We start from the raw sequence: 23,271 nt of genomic DNA, 5'->3' as shown, positions 1-23,271 counted from the left end.
TAAGGGCTGGGGCCCCAGAAGGTGAGGCTCCTGTGCCTCTCTCGGTCAGCAGGGTAGGGCCAGAGCAGAACAGTTTGCAGGCTGACGGGCAGGGCTTGTGTCCAGCCTGGGTGCACCATCCATGGGCAGGACAGCAGGAGGACCTGCTCCTCCACGTGGGTGTGGCCTCACCTGGCGTCAGCCCGCCGAGGTCTGCTCAGGAGGCACAGGGGATCCCGACCACCCTCCTGCGGTCTACATCCTGTTCAGCTCTCACTTGGATGACGTAGGATGGTACTTGCATACTTTTTTTTTTTTTTTTTTTTTTTTTAATTTTTGCCAGGCAGAGGGACAGAGAGAGACAGAGATCTTCCATCTTCTGGTTCACTCCCCAAATGGCTGTAACAGCCAGGGCAGAGCCAGGTTGAAGCCTGAAACTCTATCTGGGTCTCCCACATGAGTGGCTGGGTCCCTAGCACTGAGGCCATCATCCGCTGCCTCCCAGGGTGCGCGTTAGGTCGTAGCTGGAATCAGAATGGGAGCAGGGACTTGGACCCAGTACAGGACACAGGCACTGCGTGCGGTGCCGAATACCCACCCCTCGCTTCCTGTTTTAAGAAATTTGAGAAGCAGACAGCTCTCATCCCCGATTTCACTTCTCTAATACCTATGGCAGCTGAGACGGGGCCGGGCTGAATCGGGTAGCAGCCTCCCAACTGCCCGCATCGCAGGAGTCAGGAGCCGGGCATCAAACCCAGCAGGCGAGGTGCCTCGTCCGTCGTTGCTCTTAGTTTAAGGGAATTTTTGACTGTAAGAAATGCATCGTTTTGGAATCCTCTTCCAAAACCAAGACTTTACAAGAAAGGCTGAAGTCCCGTTCGGCCCTCTTCCCGAGCGGCGGGACGCGCGGTGCGTGGCTCAGCTGCAGGTGGCGGAGACGGTGTGGGCTCAGTGTAGCCGGAGTCGTACAGGTGCTCCTGGCACCGGGCGGACCCGACCTCGCGCTCGGCCCACTCGGGGTTGGCAGCGCTTGGTTCCAGGCCTGCTGCCCTGTGGCTTTCTGTTTGCATTCTTGGGGGAGGGGTTTATGTGGCACATCCTGTCCCGCACGTGGCCCAGGTGTGGCTGTGTGAGCTCCCCGCACTCCCTCGGCCAGGTTGCCTGAGGAGGCCCGTCACCGGCGGGTGTTCGAGATGGTGGAGGCGCTGCAGGAACACCCCCAAGACCCCAGCCAGATCCTGATCGGCTACAGCCGGGGCCTCATTGTCATCTGGGACCTGCAGGGTCGCCGCGTGCTCTGCCATTTCCTCAGCAGCCAGGTAGGTGGTGCCTGTGAGGACAGCAGGGCCCACGTGGCCCTCACACCCCCGGGCTGGGGGCTGGGGCTGGGGGCTGGGGGCTGGGGGCTGGGGGCTGGGGGCTGGGGCTGGGGGCTGGGGGCTGGGGGCTGGGGCTGGGGGCTGGGGGCTGGGGCTGGGGCTGGGGCTGGGGGCTGGGGGCTGGGGCTGGGGGCTGGGGCTGGGGCTGGGGCTGGGGCTGGAGGCTGGGGGCTGGGGGCTGGGGGCTGGGGCTGGGGGCGATGGGACCGCCTCCGAGCCCAGCCTGCTGCTCTCTCCCTCTCCTCCTCGAAGCAACTGGAGAACGTCTGCTGGCAGCGAGACGGCCGCCTCATCGTCAGCTGCCACTCCGACGGCAGCCACTGCCAGTGGCCTGTGTCCAGCGACGCCCCGCACCCAGAGCCGCTGCGCAGCTCCGTGCCGTATGGTCAGCGCTGCTCCCGCCTGAGGAGTACCGTGGGTCCTTGCCGGGTGCGGGGGTAGGGTGCCCGACCAGACTCGGTGTGCCCAGCGTGGTTCAGAGCAGCATACCCCCATCCCCACCCTGCCACAGCACACCTCCCCCGAGGGTGTGGGCAGGGGAGTCTCGTCCACAGCCCCTGATCCCCCTCGAGAGTAGAGGGAGCTGTCCACACTAACTCTTTCTCTCTTAGGTCCCTTTCCATGCAAAGCCATTACCAAAATCTTCTGGCTGACCACCAGGCAGGGGTAGGTGCCCATGTTCTGTCTCCCCTCCCCCCTCCCCAGAGCCTTCCCAGTCCGGCCGTCTTCGTGAGAGACAGCGCCTGGTGGTCACTGTTGGGGTCTGAGATGCAGGGAAGTGGGGGAGGGGCAGACTTGGCATTTGTGCATCTCCAAGGCTCGGTTCCTGCAAAATCCAGTCCCCAGCCCTCACCCTCCTAGAGGCCAGCTCCAGCCCAAGTTGTAAACTTTTTCTTTTTTAAAAAGACTTGCTTATTTGAAAAAATTAGAGAAGGAGAGACAGATTCTTCAGTCCACTGGTTTATTTTCCAGATGGCCAAGGCTGGGCCAGGCTGAAGCCAGGAGCTCCTTCAGGGTCTCCCACATGGGTGCAGGGGCCCAAGCACTCGGGCCATCTTCTGCTGCTTTCCCAGGCCAATAGCAGGGAGCTGGATGGGAAGTGGAGCAGCAGGGACTTGAACTGGCACCCATATGGGATGCTGGCACCACAGGTGGTGGCTTAACCTGCTATGCCACAGCACCGGTCCCAGGTTTTGAACTCTCAACCCCATTTCTTCATGCAGAATCAGGCAGGGAGGCCTGGGGTGTAAGAGGATGGAGAACCCCCTGGGCTGAAGCAGGAGTGGTCACAGACAGCCCCTGTCTGCCTGCCTGTGCCCCTCCCCCACATCCTCCTGGGGTGAGGGTCCAGCACTGCCTCCTCCAATCACCCGAGGCAGACTTGGCCTCCCTCTAGGAGAGGGCCTGGTGCTGGGACCCCCGGGAGCCCCGGCCCTGCCCCGTGTGCTCCAGACAGCTGCCTGCCCTCTGTGCCTGCAGGTTGCCGTTCACCATCTTCCAGGGCGGCATGCCCCGCGCCAGCTACGGGGACCGCCACTGCATCTCGGTGGCCCACGACGGGCAGCAGACGGCCTTTGACTTCAGCTCCCGCATCATCGACTTCACCGTCCTGGCCGAGGCGGACCCTGCGGCTGGTAGGCGAGCCGTGGAGGTTGGGGTGCGGGGAGGGGGCGGCGGTGACAGGGCAGGGGCCCACCGCCATCCTGGGTCCCTTGGCCCCACTGGCTCTTCTCGGGCCCCGGTCAGACTCGGCTGTGGGCGACAGGCAAGACCACAAAGGGCTGCTGTTGAAGGCTGGGGTGGGGGGACCTCCCCGCCTCTCCACCTGCCTCCAGGCTGCCCCGGGGAGGGGGTGGGTGGGGCTGTTCAGGACTCACTGGTCTCTGTCCTCCCCACCGTGGCTGGAGACCCAGATCTGTTTTTCCTTCTGTCAGGGAATCTTCTCTCTAGATGCTGAGAGCAGAAGCTTAGCTCTGCCCAGGATCTCTTTGCTGTGGCTCCCCCCACTCCCCTTGGCTAAGTAGGGGGCAGGAAGGAGAGAAACTCGCCGTGCTGTGTATTTGAAGCCAGTGGGGGCTGGCGTGTAGCCTAGTGGTTAGCGTGCCTGCGTCTCCTATCGGAGTGCCTGGGTGCAGAACCCCGCTCTGGCTCCTGCCTGCAGCTTGCTGCTAATGCAGACTGGGGCGTGACAGTGGCGCTCAGGCCGCGTGGCTCCGGCCTTGGCCGAGCCTCACCCACTGCAGGGCATCTGAGGGGTGAAGCAGCGGTGGGACCTCTCTTCTCTCTGCCTCTTGGATCCATTTAAGGTAAAGGAGGTTTTCTGGGCAGGTCACCTTCCTGTGTTTGTCCTCTGTGTTCCTGACTCCCTCACAGTCCCAGCAGGCTGGGGTGGGGGTGCGTGATGAGGACCGCTCCTTTTAGGCTGCGTGGCATCCTGAGTCTCCCGTGTAACTGTGTCTCGGGGGTTCTGGCTAGGGCATGCCGTTCTACTTAGTGAGCAGCTACTACATGCCAGGCCCTGTTCTAGAAACTGCCGAAGGCCCCCTCTGCTGGGACGGACAGGGTGGGGAGGCAGAGCGAGCAGGTTGCAAATCGATGCCAGAGGCAGGAAAAGCAAGGCCAAGTGAGGAGGTGGGGGTCGGCAGGGTCTCCCCCCTGAAGGAAGTGAGCCGAGAGGGCAGGGCTGGCTTCACAGGCACCCGGGTGCCGGGCTCTGAGCTGGGAGAGCCCTCCGGCTGGAGGGGGGCGGGGCAGTGTGGTCCTGGAGCCGGCTCTAGGTCCTCCAGGGCCACAGAAGTGCAGTGGGCCGGAGGGGTGAGAGCTGAGTAGGGGTGGCGTGACCCAGGCTGTGTTCAAGCAGGAGCCATCTGGCTGCCTTGGGCAAGCGATGAGGAGGGGGTAGAGAAGGGAGGCCTCGGGGTCGCGTCGGGTTCTGGATCGGGGTCTCCGATCCAGGTCTCCCCAGGGCTGGGTCATAACCGTTTGCCGGCCACCCCCTCGGTTCTACCATCATAGAGCAGCTGTGGGAGTATGTCGGCGAGTCGGGCGTGTCTGTGCCCCCGTGTGGGTTTCTGGACGAAAATAGGCCGAGGTCCTGGTCTGGGGGGGGTCCGGGTCTAGGGGGAGAGGACCAGGTCTGGGGGGTTGGGGTCTGGGGGGAGGACCAGGTCTGGGGGGGGTCCAGGTCTGGGGAGGGGTCCGGGTCTAGGGGGAGAAGATCAGGTCTGGGGAGAGGACCAGGTCTGAGGGGTCCGGGTCTGGGGAGGGGTCCGGGTCTAGGGGGAGAAGACCAGGTCTGGGGAGAGGACCAGGTCTGAGGGGTCCGGGTCTGGGGAGAGGCCCGGGTCCTGGGGGGGTCCAGGTCTGGGGGAGGTCCTGGTCTGGGGGGAGGACCAGGTCTGGGGGGGGTCCAGGTCTGGGGAGGGGTCCGGGTCTAGGGGGAGAGGACCAGGTCTGGGGAGGGGTCCAGGTCTGGGGAGGGGTCCGGGTCTAGGGGGAGAAGACCAGGTCTGGGGAGAGGACCAGGTCTGAGGGGTCCGGGTCTGGGGAGAGGCCCGGGTCCTGGGGGGGTCCAGGTCTGGGGGAGGTCCTGGTCTGGGGGGAGGACCAGGTCTGGGGGGGTCCAGGTCTGGGGGGGGGGTCCAGGTCTGGGGAGGGGTCCGGGTCTAGGGGGAGAGGACCAGGTCTGGGGAGGGGTCCGGGTCTGGGGAGGGGTTGGCCCTGGGGGGAGGTCCGGGTCTGGGGGGAGGTGAGTAAGGTGTGGCGGGGGTAGGACAGAGATCAGGCTTGAGATGCGGTGTCCGCTCCGAGCAGGCTCGGCAGTGCACAGGGGCCGGGGACGAGGCTGAGGCCTTCGTGCAGGTGTGGCACGGGCAGCTGGGGTGCGTGAGTCTGGGTTCAGAGAAGCCGGGAAGGAGTCATCCATGCAGAGGGAGAAGCCACAGGGCCAGATGCGGCCTCCCGGGCAGTGGGGGAGACTGAGAGGAGCTGTTGTTGGGTGGAGGTGCAGGGGGCGCTGGGGTCCGGTGAGTAGGCCCCGAGGAGCCTGCGTGCTGCTGGTCACCTGAGACGGAAGCAGGAGGAAGGGAAGGGCTCCAGAGGGCCCCTGGCCAGCCAGACGCAGGTGGACACCTGCCTGCCAGGTGGTGGCGCTGTTGGCGGCCTCCATGAGAGCCTTCTGCAGGGGACAGCAGCCTAATTCTAGAGGATTCCAGAGTTGGGGCAAGGGAGACGTGGAGGCACAGATGATGGCCCACCCATTCAAGAGGCTGTACGGGACACTGGAGTGGACGTGGGGCTTCCTGGAGCTGGGACTGATGTGCCTGGGGCATGTGCCCAGCGGAGGCTTCTAGAAAATACTGACCCTGCAAGGAATGGAGCGGTCACCCTCTGGCCGGGTGACCTCGGTGGCTTCCCCAGGTGGTTGAGGGCCCCAGGCCTCCAGTTGAGTGGGAGCCTGGCAAGACCGGCGTGGACTGGGGAGGAGAGGCAGGGAAGCCGCGTGACTCCGAGGAGGAAGGAGCTGCTTTGTCGGGTGGCCTTCGTGGATCGAGCCCCACCTGGCCCAGGCCCGAGTGTGCGGTGAGGAAGCACCGCCCCAGCAGCCAGGGCGCCCAGGGCTCTGCTTGCTGAAGCCTGCGTGAGAAGCAGAAGCAGGTGCGCCCGAACCAGTGCTGGTCGCCCCGAGCAGCTGACCTGGGCCCCTTTCCTGGAACCCGGCTGGCCCAGGTTCCAGCCAGGCATGTCCATCCCAAGCTCTGCATCTGTGGGTGCAGAGGCGGGGCTGCTCCCTGCACCTGCTGCCCTCCCGGAGGTGAAAAAATCCACGGGAACGCGAGAGCAGGGGCCTCCTGAGTCCAGAGTCCCTGGCTCCAACCCCGGAGTCCGATGCCGCGGTGCCGGGCTGGGGCAGAGGGCTTCCTCCTGGGCCCTGGCCTGAGCCCTGGCCTGAGCCCTGGCCTGTTCCCCAGCCTTTGACGACCCCTACGCGCTGGTGGTGCTGGCGGAAGAGGAGCTGGTGGTGATCGACCTGCACACGGCGGGCTGGCCGCCCGTGCAGCTGCCCTACCTGGCCTCCCTGCACTGCTCGGCCATCACCTGCTCCCATCACGTCTCCAACATCCCGCTGAAGCTGTGGGAGCGCATCATCGCGGCTGGCAGCCGACAGCACACACACTTCTCCTCCATGGTAGGTCCTGGCCGGCCCTGCCCCGCCCTGCCTCGGGGCCAGGCTCTCCTCCGACGCCGCCTGTCTTTCTCCAGGAGTGGCCCATTGACGGTGGCACCAGCCTGGCCCCAGCCCCGCCCCAGCGGGACCTGCTGCTCACGGGGTAAGTGACTTTGGAGCCACGTCCTCCAACCAGGAGGATGTAGGCTGGGAGCAGAGCCTGAGGTGTGCGCGCGCCAGGCCCCGGCTGGCTCCCTCCTCACGGCAGGCAGGTGGCTCTGCCCACAGGCATGAGGACGGCACGGTACGGTTCTGGGATGCGTCGGGCGTCTGCTTGCGGCTGCTCTACAGGCTCAGCACGGTGAACGTGTTCCTCACCGACACAGATGCCAGCGAGGGCCTCAACGCCCAGGCCGAGGACGAGTGGCCCCCGCTGCGGAAGGTGAGGCCCAGAGCCTGGGCCTGGGAGGGTGGATGGGCCAGCCGGCCCCATGGCCGCTCACAGGCCCCTCTGCCCTATCAGGTGGGCTCCTTTGACCCCTACAGCGATGACCCCCGACTGGGCATTCAGAAGATTTTCCTCTGCAAATACAGCGGCTACCTGGCTGTGGCGGGCACAGCGGGGCAGGTAGCAGGGCGTGGGGGGAATGCTTGGGCGACTTTGGGACCTACCCAGGCCGTAAACATGGTTCTCAAGATTGGGGGCCAGCAGGCAAAGCAGCCCCAGGGCCTGGACCCACCCTCTCGGTTCTGCCGTCCTGGAGCAGCCCCGAGTGTCCCTCACAGCATCACCGGGAACACGGCAGACATCCCGGCCTCTTTCCTGTAGACGGAGTCCCCAGGGTGGCAGCCTCTCCTTTAGTACTCGGACTTAAGAGGCAGAGCTGGGCAGGGGCCTGGCGTGGGTCCCTGGGGGCCCTTTGCTGTCCCTTGGTGTCTGGGGGTTGCTGAGCCTCCGCTGCCTGCCCAGGTGCTGGTGCTGGAGCTCAACGACGAGGCGGCCGAGCACGCCGTGGAGCAGGTGGAAGCTGACCTGCTGCAGGACCAGGAGGGCTACCGCTGGAAGGGGCACGAGCGCCTGGCTGCCCGCTCAGGGCCTGTGAGCTTCGAGCCTGGCTTCCAGCCCTTCGTGCTGGTGCAGTGCCAGCCCCCGGCCGTGGTCACCTCCTTGGCCCTGCATTCCGAGTGGCGACTCGTGGCCTTCGGCACCAGCCACGGCTTCGGCCTCTTCGACCACCAGCAGCGGCGGCAGGTCTTTGTCAAGTGAGCAGGGCGGCGGGGGCCGGGGCTGGGGGCGGGGGCCTCGCGCAGACCCCTGAGCCCTGGCGGCGCTGATGGCCCGACGTGCCCCGCAGGTGCACGCTGCACCCCAGCGACCAGCTCGCCCTGGAGGGCCCGCTGTCCCGCGTGAAGTCCCTCAAGAAGTCCCTGCGCCAGTCGTTCCGCCGCATGCGCCGCAGCAGGGCGTCCAGCCGGAAGCGGCGGCCAGCCGGCTCCCCAGCAGAGGTGAGGCCCAGGGCTGGCCTTGAGGCCCTCCCTCCCCCACCAGCCTTGCTGGGCTGCAGGCACAGGCTCTGGGCCAGGCTGACTGTGGTTTCCCATACATCATGCTACTCCTCTGTGTCCTGGCTTCCCTGGGTGCACGGGTGTAATTCTGTCCCTAGAGGTGAGTCCCCGGGACACGTGAGTGATGTTATTGTTACCCCCGGCCCCATAGCATGCCGGGAGGCTGGATAGCACCCACACATGCACCCCAGGCACCTCCCACTTAGACAAGGGCCCCTCGGGCAGGTCACTGGCTATAGCCAGCCTTAGCCTAGGAGGATCCGTGTTGATCAAGGTGAAGCTGCCGGGCCAGGGGGGATGCCAGAGCCCACCCTCAGGCCCGGCCCGACCCCTGCAGGTGCCAGCGGGGGCCCCCAGGGCTGAGCGGGCTGGCCTGCAGAACATGGAGCTGGCCCCGGTGCAGCGCAAGATCGAGGCCCGCTCGGCGGAGGACTCCTTCACGGGCTTCGTCCGGACCCTCTACTTCGCCGACACCTTCCTGAAGGACAGTGAGTCGCCAGCCTGCCCATGTGGCCGTGGGGGTGAGAGGGCCTGTCGGAGGAGCCGCTCGCTGGGCTCCATCACCATGCCCTAGGGGCGTGGCCTTGGGCGCCACATTCCACCTCTCCAGGCCTCAGCTTCCCCTCTGGAGAGTGGGTGGCGACACGGGCTAACGTGATGCCTGCTGGCACATGTGACGTAGGACCGGCTGTCCTGGCCTTGGGGTCGTCCATGTGTCCACGTGTGGTTGTCAGGGAGGGAGCCTCTCCCGGGAGGCCCGCAGTGTGTGCATTTCACAGAGCGGGAAACCCGGGCCTGAAGAGGCTGGGGCGGGAGCCGCCTCCCAGGGCCAGGATAGACACCCAGCCCTTTGCCTCTTGGCAGGCTCCCGCCACTGCCCCTCGCTGTGGGCTGGCACCAACGGGGGCACTGTCTACGCCTTCTCCCTGCGCGTGCCCCCGGCCGAGCGGAGGATGGATGAGCCGGTGCGGGCAGAGCAGTGTGAGTGCTGGGCGCGGGGTGCTTGATCGGCCGGGGCGGGGGCGGGGGTGGTGTGTGCTGCCCCGGCACCCACCTCTGCCCCGTTGCCTGCCTCCTCCTGGTAGCCAAGGAGATCCAGCTGATGCACCGAGCGCCGGTGGTGGGCATCCTGGTGCTTGATGGCCACAGCATTCCCCTTCCCGAGCCCCTGGAAGTGGCCCATGACCTGTCGAAGAGCCCGGACATGCAGGGGAGCCACCAGCTGCTTGTGGTGTCTGAGGAGCAGTTCAAGGTGCCAGGGGGAGGCTTGGGGGGCACGGAGTCTGGTGTCTGGGGCTCGGCACCCCCTCTCCCTGGCCTTTAAGCGCCCCATGGGACTCAGTTTTCTTTGAAGTTGGGGTCTGACAGGCTGCAGAAACACAGGAAAGGAAGGGGGGTCCTACGTGGGCCCCAGACCCCCTATGTGGGCGGGGGTCCTGGCACCACGTGTGCCCCTGGGAGTCGAGGGGAGTTTACCGGGCCGCTGGGCGGCGTCCCCTGCAGGCCAGGAGCTGCGGACCTGACCGGCCGCCCGCGGCCCCCAGGTCTTCACGCTGCCCAAGGTGAGCGCCAAGCTGAAACTGAAGCTGACGGCCCTGGAGGGCTCCCGCGTGCGGCGCGTCGGCGTGGCCCACTTCAGCAGCTGCCGCGCCGAGGACTATGCCGAGCACCACCTGGCGGTGCTCACCAACCTGGGCGAAATCCAGCTGGTGTCCCTGCCGCTGCTCAAGCCGCAGGTGCGCTACAGCTGCATCCGGCGGGAGGACGTCAGCGGCATCGCCTCCTGCGTCTTCACCAAGCACGGCCAGGGTGTGTGGGGCGTCCGGGGCCTGCGGCGAGGGCCCCCCGGGGCGGTGTCAGGGCCACTGCTGGGCCAGGCGGGCCTTCGGTGCAGGGCTGTGCGGAAGGCTCTGGTTCCGAACTATGCCCCCCACCCCACCCAGCAGAGGAGCCCTGGGCTGGCCTCACCTGCCCGGCGTCTCCTGTACCCAGGTTTCTACCTGATCTCCCCCTCGGAGTTCGAGCGCTTCTCTCTGTCCACCAAGTGGCTGGTGGAGCCCCGCTGCGTGGTAGACTCTGGAGGAACCAAGAACCACAGCAGGCCCGGCAATGGGGCAGGCCCCGAGCGGGCTGGGGGCAGAGCCCGGTAAGAGGGGAGAGGCTCCCTCAGCCCCTGGGAGCCCCTCCCTGGTCAGTACAGGCCAGGGTGGGGAGCCCCTGGCCCTCATTGTCACCCCTCCCCCACAGGAACGCGGGGAGCCAGAGTGATGCAGAGGGTAAGAGGGGCCATGGGGGCCACTCAGCCGGACCTGGGGCGGTGTGGAGGAGGGAGGGCAGGGTCCCCGGAGAGCAGCTGGCGTCTGGGCTGGGGGTGGAAACAGCGGTCCTTGCAGCTGGGGGCTCTGGGCTTCCAGCACCCCCAGCTCAGTGAGCGCCCAGCAGAGCAGGGCCCAGGGTGGACCCGTCTGACCGGCCCCTGCCTTCCAGAGAAATCCAGCCCGGTGATGGAGCAGGCGCTGCTGAGCGATGAGAGTGAGTTGGGGGGGGTTCCTGGATGCAGGGGGTGCTTAAGACCAGGGTGGAAACGAGGCCGTTTCCCTGAGGGGGGCGGCCCGGCCCGTGCAGCGCCCCTCAGCGGGAGGGGGCAGGCGCTGTGGCCTTAGCTGGCCTGTCCCCCACCCTGCAGGAGTCCTGAGGGAGATTCAGAGCACGCTGGAGGGTGACCGGGGGTGAGTCGCCGGCCTGGGGGGCGGGAGAGGCCAGGCCAGGGTCCCTGAGTCCCTGCAGAGGGTGACACCCTGTCTGCTGGCACAGGAGCAGCGGCAGCTGGCGTTCCCGTCAAGCGGCCATGGGACACAGCCCTGGTAACGGGGGAGGTAGGGGCTCCGGGCACGGGTGGGCGGGTATGCTCCCCGGGAGGGACAGCAGGGGCAGCCCTGGGCCCACTCCCCAGCGCCTCCATAGGCCTTTGAGGCCATCCCTGCTCGACCTGTGCCAGGATACCCTGGGAACCATTGCATCCTGCGTCCGGCTCAGGGCGGGCGGCTGAGGCGTGAACCTGAGCCGCCGGCCCCTCCCCCTGTGTCTCCTGCAGATTGAGCGCCCCGGGCGTGCAGGCTGCACCGTGAGCACACACTACTGAGGGCCCCTGATCGTGAGCACACACTACTGAGGGCCCCTGGTCGTGAGCACACACTACTGAGGGCCCCTGGTTGGAGCTCTGCCCCAGCGTCAGAGGCCCAGGCCCCATCCTGCTGCTGTTCCTGGCCCGAGGGAGGAGAGCCCCAGGCCCTGGGCCTGACTCCCCCAGGCCTGTCCGTCTTGATCCTTTTGTCAAAGTTGCACAGTTTTTATTCCCTTCCCCTCTTTTTGTAGTGGGCTGGGTTTTAAATTATAAATTTTACCACTTCTGGGTGAAAGAGTTTTTAATAAATACCTAATTACCTCTTCATGGCCCGGTCCGAGGACTTGAGCAGAGCGATGCCCGTGACCTCGCCTTCCTCCTGGGCTCTGTCCCCTGGTCCAGGCTGGGGCCCCAGGAGAAGCCGGTCTTAAAGCATCCAGATCGGAGCAGACTGTGCTTGGCGTCTGAACGCGGCTCTCACCACAGCAAGTGAGGACCGCTCGGGCCTGGCTGGGGACAGAGGGGTTCCCTTGTTCTCCTGGCCGGCCCTGTCAGGAGTGGACGACAGCCACAGTGACTCGGGCCTGGTGGCTGCTTCCAGACATGGGGCAGGGGAGCTGTGTGTTGCTTAGGTGGTAGAAGGCCATCCCCAGGCAGGGGCCGCGGGAAAGGGGGTTCAGGAGCTGGATAGAGGCCTTGATCTGACTTGAGCTGCGTCTTTGAGCACCTACCACGTGCCAGGCGCTTGGGGTTCCGAGATGGCTCCAGGGTGCCCAGGAGATGTCCCTCACCACTGTGGCCGCTGTTTGCCCCAGGGCTCACGTTAAGCTCTCACGGGGAAGCAAACAGGGAGTTGGCGGGGCAGAGGGTGTGAGCCAACTGTTCTGGACAGGGGGACAGCAGCATGCCAGACCCTGGGCTGCCCTCTGGCTAGTGCGGGCGCCGAGGGTGGCTGGCAGGAAGTGCTGGACTGGGGGCTCCGGTGAGGACGTGGGGCCGCCCTGGGGACAGGAGGGGCCGAGCACCAGGTGTCACTGCCTCCAGCCGCGGCTCCAGCTCAGGGGCCTCTGGGTTTGGGAGCTTGAGCCAAGTGAGGCGTCCCCGTTTTTCCGGGGGAGGGGCGGGGAGCCAGGGGGGCACGCTGAGGCGACCAGGAAGCAGCTGTGGAGGGACTGAGGTTTCTCCTGGAGGTCGCTCTGGATGCTGGCCAGGTCCCCAGTGTGACTGGAGCAGGCGGCTCACCTGCTGCGCACGCGAACGCGGGATCCCCCCTCCGTGGGCCGTGGTGAGGTCTGGGTAAGTCCAGGGGGTGAATGGATGAGTGACAGGCCTCACGAGACGCCAGCGGGGGGAGGGGGAGACGGCGTCCGCTCTGTGCAGCCGGTCTCTCCAGAGGAATCTTTGACACTGCAGTGGGGTCCCCAGTCCAGCGCTGCCTCAGCACCAAAGGCGGGTGTCCCGGGGTTGGGGGCAGCATCACACCCCACAGAGACGGGCAGCACCGGAGCCTTGTGTGATATTCGTTGTTCAAGATTTCTTTAAGGGCCGGCGCTGTGCCGGAGCGGGTGAAGCCTCCACCTGTAGCGCCAGCATCCCGTATGGATCCCGGAGGAAGCCGATTCATGTCCCCGCTGCTCCACGTCCGATCCCGCTCCCTGCTATGGCCTGGGAAAGCAGTGGAAGATGGCCCAAGTCCTTGGGCGGGTCTCCCGGCTTCAGATCGGCGCAGCTGCAGCCTTTGCAGCCAGTGGGGAGTGAACCAACAGGAGAAAGACCTCTCTGCCTCTGCTCCCTGTAACTCTGACTTTCAAGTAAATAAATAAACCTTTAAAAAAAAGATTTATTTAAAAGGGTTGGATGACAGAATTCATTCTCCAAATGCTCTCCACAGCCTGAGCTGAGCCAGACCAAAGTCAGGAGCCCAGAACATCCTCGGTCTCACACGGGTGGCAGGAACCCAAGTGTGTGGGCCTGGGCGTTACCAGGAAGCTGGATGGGAAGCAGAGCGGTACCGATGTGGGACGCAGGTGTCCCGGGCTGCAGCTTAACCCACTGCACCCTAACACGGCGTGGTAGGGGACTTTGCACATCTGAGGGGCTAAACCGACTCATACCAGGGGGCAAGTGTGGGGAGTAGCCTGCCAGGAGACCAAAGCTAACTGGTGTGATGCCAGCGCCACGAGTTCCTGGTGTGGGAGTGTCGTAGGAAGTTGAAAATGCCACACACCCCTGGAAAGATCGTGAAGCCTCTTTAAAGATTTGTTTTATAGTCATTTGAAAGAGAGGGACAAAGAGATCTTCAATCTGCTGGTTCACTCGCCAGATACCTGCAACCCTCGGGGCTGGGCCAGACCAAAGCCAGGAGCCAAGAGCTTCATCTGGGTCTCCCATGTGGGTGGCAAGGGGCCAAACACTTGGGCCGTCTTCCGCTGCTTTCCCAGGCTCATCAGCAGGGAGCTGGGTTGGAAGTGGAGCAGCCAGGACTTGAACCGGCGCCCATAGGGGATGCCAGTGTCGCAGGCGATGGCTTTGCCCATTATGCCACAACACCAGCCCCATGGAGCCTTTAAAAACATATCTCCCGGCCGGCGCCGCGGCTCAATAGGCTTAATCCTCCACCTGCAGCGCTGGCACCTCGGGTTCTAGTCCTGGTCGGGCGCCGGATTCTGTCCCGGTCACTCCTATTCCAGTCCAGCTCTCTGCTGTGGCCCGGGAGTGCAATGGAAGATGGCCCAAGTGCTTGGGCCCTGTACCCACATGGAGACCAGGAGAAGCATGTGGTTCCTGGCTTTGGATCAGCGCGGTGCGCCGGCCGCAGCGCGCCAGCCACAGCGGCCATTGTGGGGTGAACCAACGGAAGGAAGACCTTTCTGTCTGTCTCACTGTCCACTCTGCCTGTCAAAAAATAAAAATAAAATAAAAGATTTCCCTCCCCATAGGTGGCTTGTGAGGTGAGCCCATGGCAGCTGTGCACCTGTGGCAGGGCGCGGCATCCTCTTTGGAAGATGAAGTGCAGGAGGTGGGGCCGGCTCGGGGCAGGGGTGGGGTGGGGTGGTGATGGCAGGTGGAACAGGGCCTCTGCCAGGTGGGAGAAGGGTGGTGAGAGGGATGGGCTCCGGTGCCCCAAGGGCTGGGGCCACACACAGTGGGCATCCAGGTTTGTGACCTGAAGATTTGGATCTGAGGGTCTCGGGCATCCAAAAAATGGGAGACAGGAGAGCCTCAAGTCACACCCGAGACCAGAGGGAGGGAGCGATGCAGGGGCAGGGGCATCAGCAGAGGGCTCCCAGCCCCAAGGGAGGGTTGATGACACCTGTGAGCCAGGCAAAGGAAGGGAGTGGCTCCGGAGATGAGGAGGCAGAGGGGGAGCTGGGCTTGGGGTGCAGCCTCTCCCCTAGTGTCGGGATGAGCCAGGCAGGCTGTTCAGGATCACCGGACAGGAGGGAGGCAGTCAGCCGATCAGGTCCCAAGCTGATTCCCAGCAGGAACCCCCCCCCCCCCCCCGTGCTCTGCAGAGCAGCGGGATCCAAGGTCGCTAACTCCTCTTTTTTTTTTTTTTTAATTTTAATTTTTTTTTTGACAGGCAGAGTGGACAGTGAGAGAGAGAAAGGTCTTCCTTTTGCCGTTGGTTCACCCTCCAATGGCCGCCGCGGTAGTGCGCTGCGGCCGGCGCACCGCGCCTATCCGATGGCAGGAGCCAGGTGCTTCTCTTGGTCTCCCATGGGGTGCAGGGCCCAAGCACTTGGGCCATCCTCCACTGCACTCACTGGCCAGAGAGCTGGCCCAGAAGAGGGGCAACCGGGACAGGATCGGTGCCCCAACCGGGACTGGAACCCGGTGTGCCGGCGCCGCAAGGTGGAGGATTAGCCTAGTGAGCCGCGGCGCCGGCCCCTAACTCCTCTTGTAGTGGCTGTGCGTCCTTTACCAGCTTGATTGCCTTGAGCCAGCCCCTCCTCTGCAAAATGAGGTCACGTCCCCTTCCCGGGGTCAGGGGACACTTGGGGGGGAAACTGAGGCCCAGAGGGTTGAGAAGCTCAACACGCCGCTCCCCTTGCCGGCTGAGCGAGCTTCCGGCCCCAGCCTGGGTAAACGGGAAGCAGAGGAGGGCACCCAAGAAGGCGGGAGGCTGGAGAGGGGCACTGAGCCGGCTGCCATGAGGGCTTGCAAGCCACCACGAGGTAACAGGGCCACCTCAGCGCGGGGGCTCCGTGCCCTCCCCACACCCGTTCTCCAGCTGAGCCTCTGCAGCCAGACGCCCGGAGGTGGATCCCAGCTCTGGTGCTAACTGGGTGCCTCCTGCTGTCACCTACAAACGCCTACTTCCTAGTGCTTGCAAGAATTCAGTGCGAGCACAGCCAAGCGCTTGGAGCACGCGCCCTGCGCTGTCAGTATGGTTTGTCCAGGGCAAGCTGGCGAACTTGTTCCATGTTTTTACAAAACCCCGGCTGCGTGTGGGGAACAAACCGTTTCTCCTCTCACAACACAGTGATCCACACGGAAGACTTCGACACCCCCCCAAAAAGGCGAGGGTTTCTCCCGCGGTGAGCACGCAGCCAGATCTGAGCGGCCCCTAATTCAGATCAGCTCTGACACCGGGGCAGTGTCACATCTCACTGGTGGGGGCTCAGTCCCCCACATAGTAGTTGCCGGCTGCAGGCCCCAGTGGCTCCACCTGTTCTTGGGGAGCCATTAACTTGATGGAGCGGCTCGTGGAGTGCAGGGAAGCACTTCGCTTATTCGGGCTCTCACACGGGAGGCATAGGGCGCTGTAGTGGACAGGGATGGAGCCCCCTCCTGCCCTCTACCAGGGAGCTCCCTGAACCCTGTGTTTTCTGGTGTTCTGGAGACACGGGTGTGAGGCCACAGAACCGCGTGGGAGCCAGCAAGGTCCTTCCTGGGGTTAGACCAGGGCCCGTCTGCAGTGGGGAGGGTCTTGTGTCTACACTCAGATTCCACGGCTGCCTTGCTGCGGGAGGGCTGGGGAGGGATTTTAAACCAGGAACTGTGGACAAAAACTTCAGAATCTGAGACCACCCATAGCGATGGTGCACAGGTCGTCGGGGCCAGCAGGGGGCGCTCTCACCCCTTTTCGGAACTGCTGGTCCCTGCTGGCTCCTCTCTTTTCTATCAATAGACTCCTAGGGGTCACTCCTCCACGCCTGGCTGCCTTCATTCCACCTGACACTGACCGGATGGCCCACATGGCTGCTCGGAGTTGTGGGTGATTCTCAGCGTTGTGTAGTCGATAATCCACTGTGTGAGGACCTCACACCGGGTTCTGGTTCCCCGGGGACCTCTGAATACGACCGGGGTGGGGTGGGCGAGCACGGGCAACACGGGACTGCAGGCTGGGGTGACCACACACGAGCTCATGGTCTTTTGGAACCACTTCCCCCTCCTTGAAGCCTGGCTCCTTGAGAACACAGACTGCAGAGGCTCAACCCAGGCCACCGGGCCACGCGGAGCACCCCCACCCCCATACACACACATCAGTGCTTCCCGAGGCTGGTTCCAGCACACGTACAGGGAGGTGGGGGAGGAGGGTCAGGCAGGCGGGGCCTAGCGGAGAGCATTGGAGAGCATTCCGGGGAAGGCGCTACCGCCTGGAATGTTTCCTCCCACGGGTGATCCTGGGGAGGAGAGGCCAGAGCAAGGTGGCTGGCCGGGTACAGGAGTCCATGGTGGGGCAGGTCATGAGCCCTGGCTCCATTCTGGGGGCCCAGGGCCTGGCCCTGCAGCAGCTGCCTTGCCCCAGACCCTGCCAGGAGCCTTAGCAATCCTGTCGGAGTAGTGATAGCAAGAAACAGACCTGGCTGGCAAAGCCGCTGCCTGCAACGCTGGTGTCCCACGAGGGCCGGTGCAGGTGCCGGCTGCTCCCATTTCCATCCAGCTCCCTGCTAATGCGCCTGGGAAAGCAGTGGGAGACGGCCCACGTATGCACATGGGAGACCCAGATGGAGTTCCTGGATCCGGCTTCATCCTGGCCCAGCCTCGGCCACTGTGGCCATCTGGGGAGTAAACCACTGGATACAAGTGCTTCTCCTTCTCCCTCTCCTCCCCCTCCCTTTCCCTCCCCTCCCCCACCCCTCCCTCTCTCCCTTTCAAATAAATACATCTAAAAAAGAAGAAAGCACGCTTACCTGAGTCCCATAGAAAGACCAGCAAAGGAAGAGGGGGAAAAAAACCAGATCTCAGGAAGCACAGTGATTCTCCAACAGGGGAGAGAGGTGTATTTTCACAGGGAAATGAACTTGAAGGGCAATGCGATTCCTCTTGAAAAGGAATTATCTGAAAGGCACCGCTGCCTCCTGGGAGCAGCCGGGAGCAGCGGGAGCAGCGGGAGCAGCGGGAGCAGCGGGGTCGCCAGGCAGCACTGCACCTGGGCTGCAGGCGCCCCGGCTGCACCGCAACACCGCCCCAGGGCTGAGAGTGCGGGAGACGCTGGGCGACTCCTCGCATCACTGCTGTGTGGGAACACGGGGCCTCCTCTCTCACTGGTGAGTGTGGAACTCTGGGAAACCTCGCAACACAGAGCCACAGACCCAACAGTTCTGCTTCTCGGAACTGAGTCCGCGTGCTCGCACAGAGGTAGAATTACGTTCCAGTGTCTTGGGGATTTCAGCAGAAGATGAGAGAGGATGTAAAAATATGCACTTGGTTAGCAAAAGGAAGGGAGGGACATTATTAGGAAATCTGCAAGTTGGATGGACACAAAGACCGGAGGCCGCCTTCGTTGTGGGGCAGCCCGGTGAGCCGCCTCCCGTAGCCGTGCTGGGAGTCCCCCCCACCCCAGCTCCTGGGAAAGCAGCGGAATGTAGCCCAAGGGCTTGTGCCCCTGCACCAATGCGCCAGGCCCAGACTGAGTTCCAAGTTCCAGGCCACCGAGGCCATTGGGGGCGTGAGCCAACATGGAAGACTGATCTCCCCCTCCCAGCCCTGTGAGCCACACAGGCTTGCATCTGAACGACAAGGGAACTAATGCGCGCTTCTCTCGAGTAGCCCTGGAGGATCACACAGAAGTGAGCTACTGCAGGGAAATGGAGCAGCCGAGCCGGGAACGGAGATCCCGATCCCGTGATTTCAGACTGTGCGAACTGATTACCTTTTCGAAACAGCACGGAAGACAGGCATGGCGGATTTGGGGACTTAGGGGTCTGGTTATGCGCCCTTGCCACCAAGGGGTGTACAATGTTTGTTTTACACGGGTTCAGGGTGCACGTTTCTTATGCACCTTTTGGTAAATGATACGTCACAATTGACAAGAACAGAAACTCGGGATCGGGGGAGCGGCACAGCTAACACGCTGCTTGGACGCCCACCTCCCCTGTCTGAGGGCTTGAGTTCCAGCTCTGGCCAGAGTCCAGCTTCCCGCTCGCACATCCTGGGAGCCGGCAGGCGATAGCTAAGGCACTTGAGTCCCTGTTGAGGGCATAGGGAGGGAACCAGCAGGTGGAAGAGCTCTCTCTGGCTCTCTGCCTTTTAAAGAAGGGGAGGGAAAGCTAACAAAACCCAGGATGCCTGCTACGTCCCCACACCGAGCTGGCCCCAGAGTCCTGGAGCCCTGGGACTAGGAGGCCAGACAGCCGCACACGCCATTCTGCACGGACCAGCAGGAACACAGCCAAGCCCAGGCCCCTGGCTGGCACAGGGCCAGGGTGGCGCGGTTGGCAGTGGCTTGGGCAGCGGTTGCCCTGTCCACGGCCTTTGTCCGCGCAGCTGCAGCGTCTCCTCTTTCCAAGATGGCCCAGCTCCATTGTTGCCCAAGGGGGTCAGGACCCGTGGCCTCCTGCATTATTGAAGCCCGGGGAGGGTGGACCGAGCCCGCACCCGCCAGAGCAGAGCTGGGGCGGCAGCAGCCAGACAGAGGGACAGAGGACCTGGGCGTCGCGAAGCTGTCCCCTTGGAGCCACCCATGGGTGGGAACAAGGGCAAGGCCCGCCAGCGTCCTTCGAGACCCGGGCGGCCGGCCTCGGAGGAGCAGGAGTCCGGGTCGGCCAGTGCAGACGGCGCTCCCAGCAGGGGACGCCGCCCGGGCCGCAGCAAGACCCGCCAGGCGAGAGCCCCCAAGGAGCCCGCCCCCGCGGGGGGCCACAGGACGCCCCCGGAGGAGGGGGACGGCAGCTGCGGGCGGCCAGCGGGTGGGCCGCCCCCAGAAGCGCAGGACAGGCGAGGCGGCGGGCAGCGGGGTCGCGGGCCAGGGGAGAGCCGCGGGGGGCGCCAGGAGGTGGAGGTGGAGGAAGAGGAGGAAGATGGCCTTGCCCGAGGAGCGCCGCGGAGAGGCAAGCGCGGCCGCCGCAGGAGGAAAGGCACCGGGCGGGGACCCTCTGCCCGTCGGTGCCGCCCGGAGACCCGGAGCCTGGATGGGCACACGTCAGGCGGGGACGCGGGCAGCTCCTGCCCGGACAGCGGCAGCCAGGGAGGCAGGGCCTCGGAGCGGCGGCCTGGGTCGGAGCCGACGGACTCGGGCTCCGAGGGGGCCCAGCTTGGGCGGGGGTCAGGGCCGGAGCCGGGCCAGCGCCCGGGCAGCGATGAGCAGAGCGGCGGGAAGGGACGGCCGCGGGCGGGACCCCAGCGAGCGAGCGGGGATTCCGGGACAGGCACCGACTCCAGCCAGGACGGGGCCGCCCCGGGACCTCCGAGCCCGGCCTCTGAGGCCCAGGAGGCCGCCAGCTCCCCGGAGGGCAGCGGCGGGTGCGTCCCCAGCGCCTCGCGGGCCCCTGGGGCCCCTGGGCCGGCGCAAGACCCCAGCGAGGACGGGGCGCAGCCCGAGACGGGGCCACGGGACCCCGAGCCGGCAGGAGCCGAGGATCCGACGGCCGGGGCGCAGCACCGCCGGGAGGGCCAGGAGGTGGCGGCGGCGCCAGCGGCGGAGGGCGAGCCCCAGGCGGGCGCTGCGCGAGGGGTCCGGCCGGGGGTCGCAGCGCCGCTGGCCGCCGTCGCGGTGCTCCGCAGGCTCCGCGCCAGGTCCCCGCCCAGCCCCGCTCCCCAGGCCGCGGGTCCGCGCCGCGCCAGCCTCAAGGAGCGGGTGCTGCGCGTGGTGCGAGCTCTGGGCCTCGTGCGGTGGCTGCGGCGACGACTCCCGCGGGCCCCGGGCGAGGGTCCGGGGCCGCAGCGGCCGCCGGGCGAGGGGCGGAGCCGCGGGCCGGGGCTGCGGCGCCGTCTGGCTCTGCGCCTGGCGGGTCTCACGCGGCTGGGGGCGGCGCCCCGGACGCCCCCCGGCGGCGGCTCGAGCCCCCCACAGGAGGCCCACGGCGAGGACCCGACTCCGGACCCCAAGTTCGCTGTGGTGTTCCCCAGAATCCACGGGGCGGGGGAGGCGACGAGCAGCCGGAGCTGCCAAGAAGCGCCCGGGGTCGCCGACCGCGGGCAGGACTGGCCGTCTGCAGGGGCTGCGGGGGACAGTGGGGAGGGGGCGACTGGCCCCCGCCGCGACTCTCTCCTCGCCTCGACTCCCCGCAGCGGGTGCCCCGTCGACGCGGGCGGCGCCCCCGGCGAGACTGCGGTGCACTGGGCGCGGGGCGCGGGGCCCCGCCAGGACCCCGGACTCGGCCCCGAGCCGCTGCTGCCCCGGCTCACGTTGGAGACGCGCCGGCGCGGGGAGAGGAGCGCGGGGTCCCGCGGGCCGCCCAGGGGGCGGTGGGAGCCGGAGGACGAGGCCGAGGCGGCGCTGGAGGGCAGCCTGGAGTTGAGCCTCGGGCAGGGCCCGGAGGGCCTGGAGGACACCGAGGACCTGGCCCGGCTCCGGTGAGCGCGGCGCCGGCCCCGCGTCCCGCCCACCCCTCCCAGCCCGCAAACGGGGGGTTTCGCCGCACGGGAGGGGCGTGGGCGCCGCCGGACCCCGCCCCTCCCCCTGATCCCCACTAGGGGCGTGAACCCACAGCGCGGCCTCATGCCCCCCTTCACCCCGCTTCTCCCGCCCCGCCCCCGTGTCCCCACAGGCTGGTGTGCGACAGCTCCGTGCTGCTGTGCCTCAAGAAGAGGTTCCACCTGGGCCGCATCTACGTACGGGAGCCTGGGGGGGCGGGGGGGCGAGGGTGGGCCTGGATTTTCCTTCCCTGGGGACAGAGGGCTCCCCCCCACACACACTGGGTGGTGAGCCCTTTCTGGGGGGCTGGGCCCCACTTTGCCCCCTGCACGTCTGGATGAGAGCCTCGCCTTCTTCCGCAGACCTTTGGGGGGCCCCTTCTGCTCGCTCTGAACCCCCGCCGTCCCCTGCCTCTCTTCTCACCTGAGGTCCTGGCCAGCTACCACCCCAGGAAGACACCCAACACTGCCCCGTATGTGACTGCCCCTGGGCTCCCCTCCCAGGCGGCCAGGGGCCCAAGTGCCCCATTGGCTGAGGTCCTGGGCCCTGGGGGGCACATCCTGCCTGCTCCCAGGGGGCCCTGGAGCCCCACCATCCATCCGCTCATGCCCCTCCCCCAGACACATCTTTGCCGTGGCGGCAGCAGCCTACCGCCTGTCCCAGAACCCTGGCCGGTACCCCTGCATCCTCCTGGTGTGAGTGTGGCTGCCCTGCCCGGCTGAACCCACCCGGCCTCCCCAGGGGTTGGGGGGTGAGGGCTGTGTGGGAAATGAGGAGTCTGCGCTAGCTGGGCAGCCGCTCTGGCCGCAGAGGTGGGAGGCGGCACTCAGGGCCGTTCTGTTTGCCCTCTGTGCCCTGGCTCCATCATCCGGGGTTTGTGGGGTTGTCACTTTCCCAGGCTCAATAGGGCAGTCCCACGGGCCCTTCCTGGAGCCCCCGCTGGCCCCCACCCCACCCGGAGGGCCTCCCCCCTGCAGGGGGCACAGCGGCTCAGGAAAGACAGAAGCCGCCAAGAAGATGGTGCAGTTCCTAAGCGGCCTGGGGCAGGAGCAGAGGAGGGACAGGGCGTCCCAGGTGAGGGCTTGTGGGCGGAGCCGTTCCCAGGGGCCCAGGAGGGATCCGGGGATGGTTTTCCTGGGCACAGGCGGAGGGTGGTCTTGTGGCTTCAGGATGGCCAACCGCAGGGGCGGGAGGGGTAGGGCCCCTAGGTCAGGCATGGAGAAGCCCCCTGGGACACCCGACGGGTGGGTGCTGCCGCTGTCCCAGGGATGCGTGAACGCCCCCACCCTGCAGCTAAGCGAGGTGCTTCCCGTGCTCGGCAGCTTCGGCCACGCCAAGACCGTCCTCAACGCCAACGCCAGCCGCTTCGGCCAAGTCTTACGCCTCTGCCTGTGGGAGTGAGTGAAAGGGTCCGGGGGGCCACGTTCGCCTCACTGGGAAGCTGGGGCTGCTGCCCCGTTCTGGGTCGGGATCCCTGGGTGTCCGGCACCCCCGCTCTGTCTCCTGTGCCCACAGCGGGGTCGTCGTGGGCGCCTCTGTGTCACACTATCTGCTCGAGACCTCCCGGGTGGTGTTTCAGGTAAGGGCCTGCTCTCCGCCCCCTCCAGTGCCCAGAAAGAGGAGAGGGCAGGGTGGGGGGGCTGCTGTTGGGGGCCCTAAGCCTCCAGGCCCCTGTGCCCCCTAAGCCAGTCCTCCTTCCCAAGGCCCAGGCCGAGCGGAGCTTCCATGTGTTCTATGAGCTGCTGGCAGGGCTGGACCCCACGGCCCGGGAGCAGCTTTCCCTGCAGGCACCGGAAGCCTACTACTTCCTCAACCAGGTGAGAGGACCTGCCCAGGGTCCGGGCAGGGAGCAGAGCCGAGGGCGCTGGCCCCGTGCCCCAGCCCCGCTGTGCTCTGCAGGGCCGGGTGTGCAGGCTTCGGGGCAAGGAGGACGCCCAGGACTTCACAGCGCTGGCCAGGGCCCTGCAGCTTTTGGGCTTGAGCCCCGAGGAGCTGGCCGCTGTCTGGGCCGTGCTGGCCGCCACCCTGCACCTGGGCAACATCTGTTTCTGCTCTTCCGAGGTGGGCTCGCGCCGTGGGCAGGGCCGGAGGTGCAGGTGCCGGGGGTGGGGGTGGGGGCCGGGGGTTCCTTGCACCATCAGGGCAAGTGACCAGGAAGCCACATCCTGGAGCATGGGAGCCCCCAGAGCCCTAGGCCACCCCCGGGGGAAACAAGCAGATGTTTGTCTGGGTGTCTGTGCCTCGCGGCTGC

At 65.9% G+C, this 23,271-nt stretch overlaps 2 protein-coding genes across 5 annotated transcripts in view; both read left to right on the top strand.

Annotated features, from left to right (window-relative positions):
- LLGL2 (LLGL scribble cell polarity complex component 2) overlaps positions 1–11,542 on the top strand; it is a 38,135-nt gene extending 26,593 nt beyond the window's left edge. For 2 of the 4 annotated variants that reach the window (XM_062216371.1, XM_062216374.1), the window contains 20 exons: positions 1,136–1,298; positions 1,611–1,743; positions 1,970–2,024; positions 2,838–2,992; positions 6,329–6,546; positions 6,621–6,688; positions 6,814–6,967; positions 7,049–7,153; positions 7,496–7,788; positions 7,881–8,031; positions 8,429–8,579; positions 8,956–9,072; positions 9,177–9,343; positions 9,636–9,900; positions 10,084–10,237; positions 10,339–10,367; positions 10,579–10,623; positions 10,778–10,820; positions 10,906–10,967; positions 11,186–11,542. In XM_062216371.1, coding sequence (XP_062072355.1) covers positions 1,136–1,298; positions 1,611–1,743; positions 1,970–2,024; positions 2,838–2,992; positions 6,329–6,546; positions 6,621–6,688; positions 6,814–6,967; positions 7,049–7,153; positions 7,496–7,788; positions 7,881–8,031; positions 8,429–8,579; positions 8,956–9,072; positions 9,177–9,343; positions 9,636–9,900; positions 10,084–10,237; positions 10,339–10,367; positions 10,579–10,623; positions 10,778–10,820; positions 10,906–10,967; positions 11,186–11,190 — 2,533 coding nt within the window. In that variant the 3' untranslated portion in view covers positions 11,191–11,542. The remainder of the gene's footprint in view (positions 1–1,135; positions 1,299–1,610; positions 1,744–1,969; positions 2,025–2,837; positions 2,993–6,328; positions 6,547–6,620; positions 6,689–6,813; positions 6,968–7,048; positions 7,154–7,495; positions 7,789–7,880; positions 8,032–8,428; positions 8,580–8,955; positions 9,073–9,176; positions 9,344–9,635; positions 9,901–10,083; positions 10,238–10,338; positions 10,368–10,578; positions 10,624–10,777; positions 10,821–10,905; positions 10,968–11,185) is intronic. The other 2 variants (XM_062216372.1, XM_062216373.1) reach the window with 2 other exon arrangements.
- Positions 11,543–19,127: 7,585 nt separating this feature from the next.
- Positions 19,128–23,271, top strand: part of MYO15B (myosin XVB) — a 29,104-nt gene continuing 24,960 nt past the window's right edge. The window contains exons 1-9 of the mRNA XM_062216190.1: positions 19,128–20,959; positions 21,154–21,217; positions 21,383–21,492; positions 21,641–21,717; positions 21,985–22,094; positions 22,314–22,417; positions 22,536–22,599; positions 22,724–22,837; positions 22,920–23,081. Coding sequence (XP_062072174.1) covers positions 19,128–20,959; positions 21,154–21,217; positions 21,383–21,492; positions 21,641–21,717; positions 21,985–22,094; positions 22,314–22,417; positions 22,536–22,599; positions 22,724–22,837; positions 22,920–23,081 — 2,637 coding nt within the window. The remainder of the gene's footprint in view (positions 20,960–21,153; positions 21,218–21,382; positions 21,493–21,640; positions 21,718–21,984; positions 22,095–22,313; positions 22,418–22,535; positions 22,600–22,723; positions 22,838–22,919; positions 23,082–23,271) is intronic.

Source organism: Lepus europaeus, chromosome 18, assembly GCF_033115175.1.
Source record: "Lepus europaeus isolate LE1 chromosome 18, mLepTim1.pri, whole genome shotgun sequence".
Lineage (NCBI taxonomy): Eukaryota > Metazoa > Chordata > Mammalia > Lagomorpha > Leporidae > Lepus > Lepus europaeus.
This window is presented reverse-complemented; position numbering and strand designations above follow the sequence as displayed.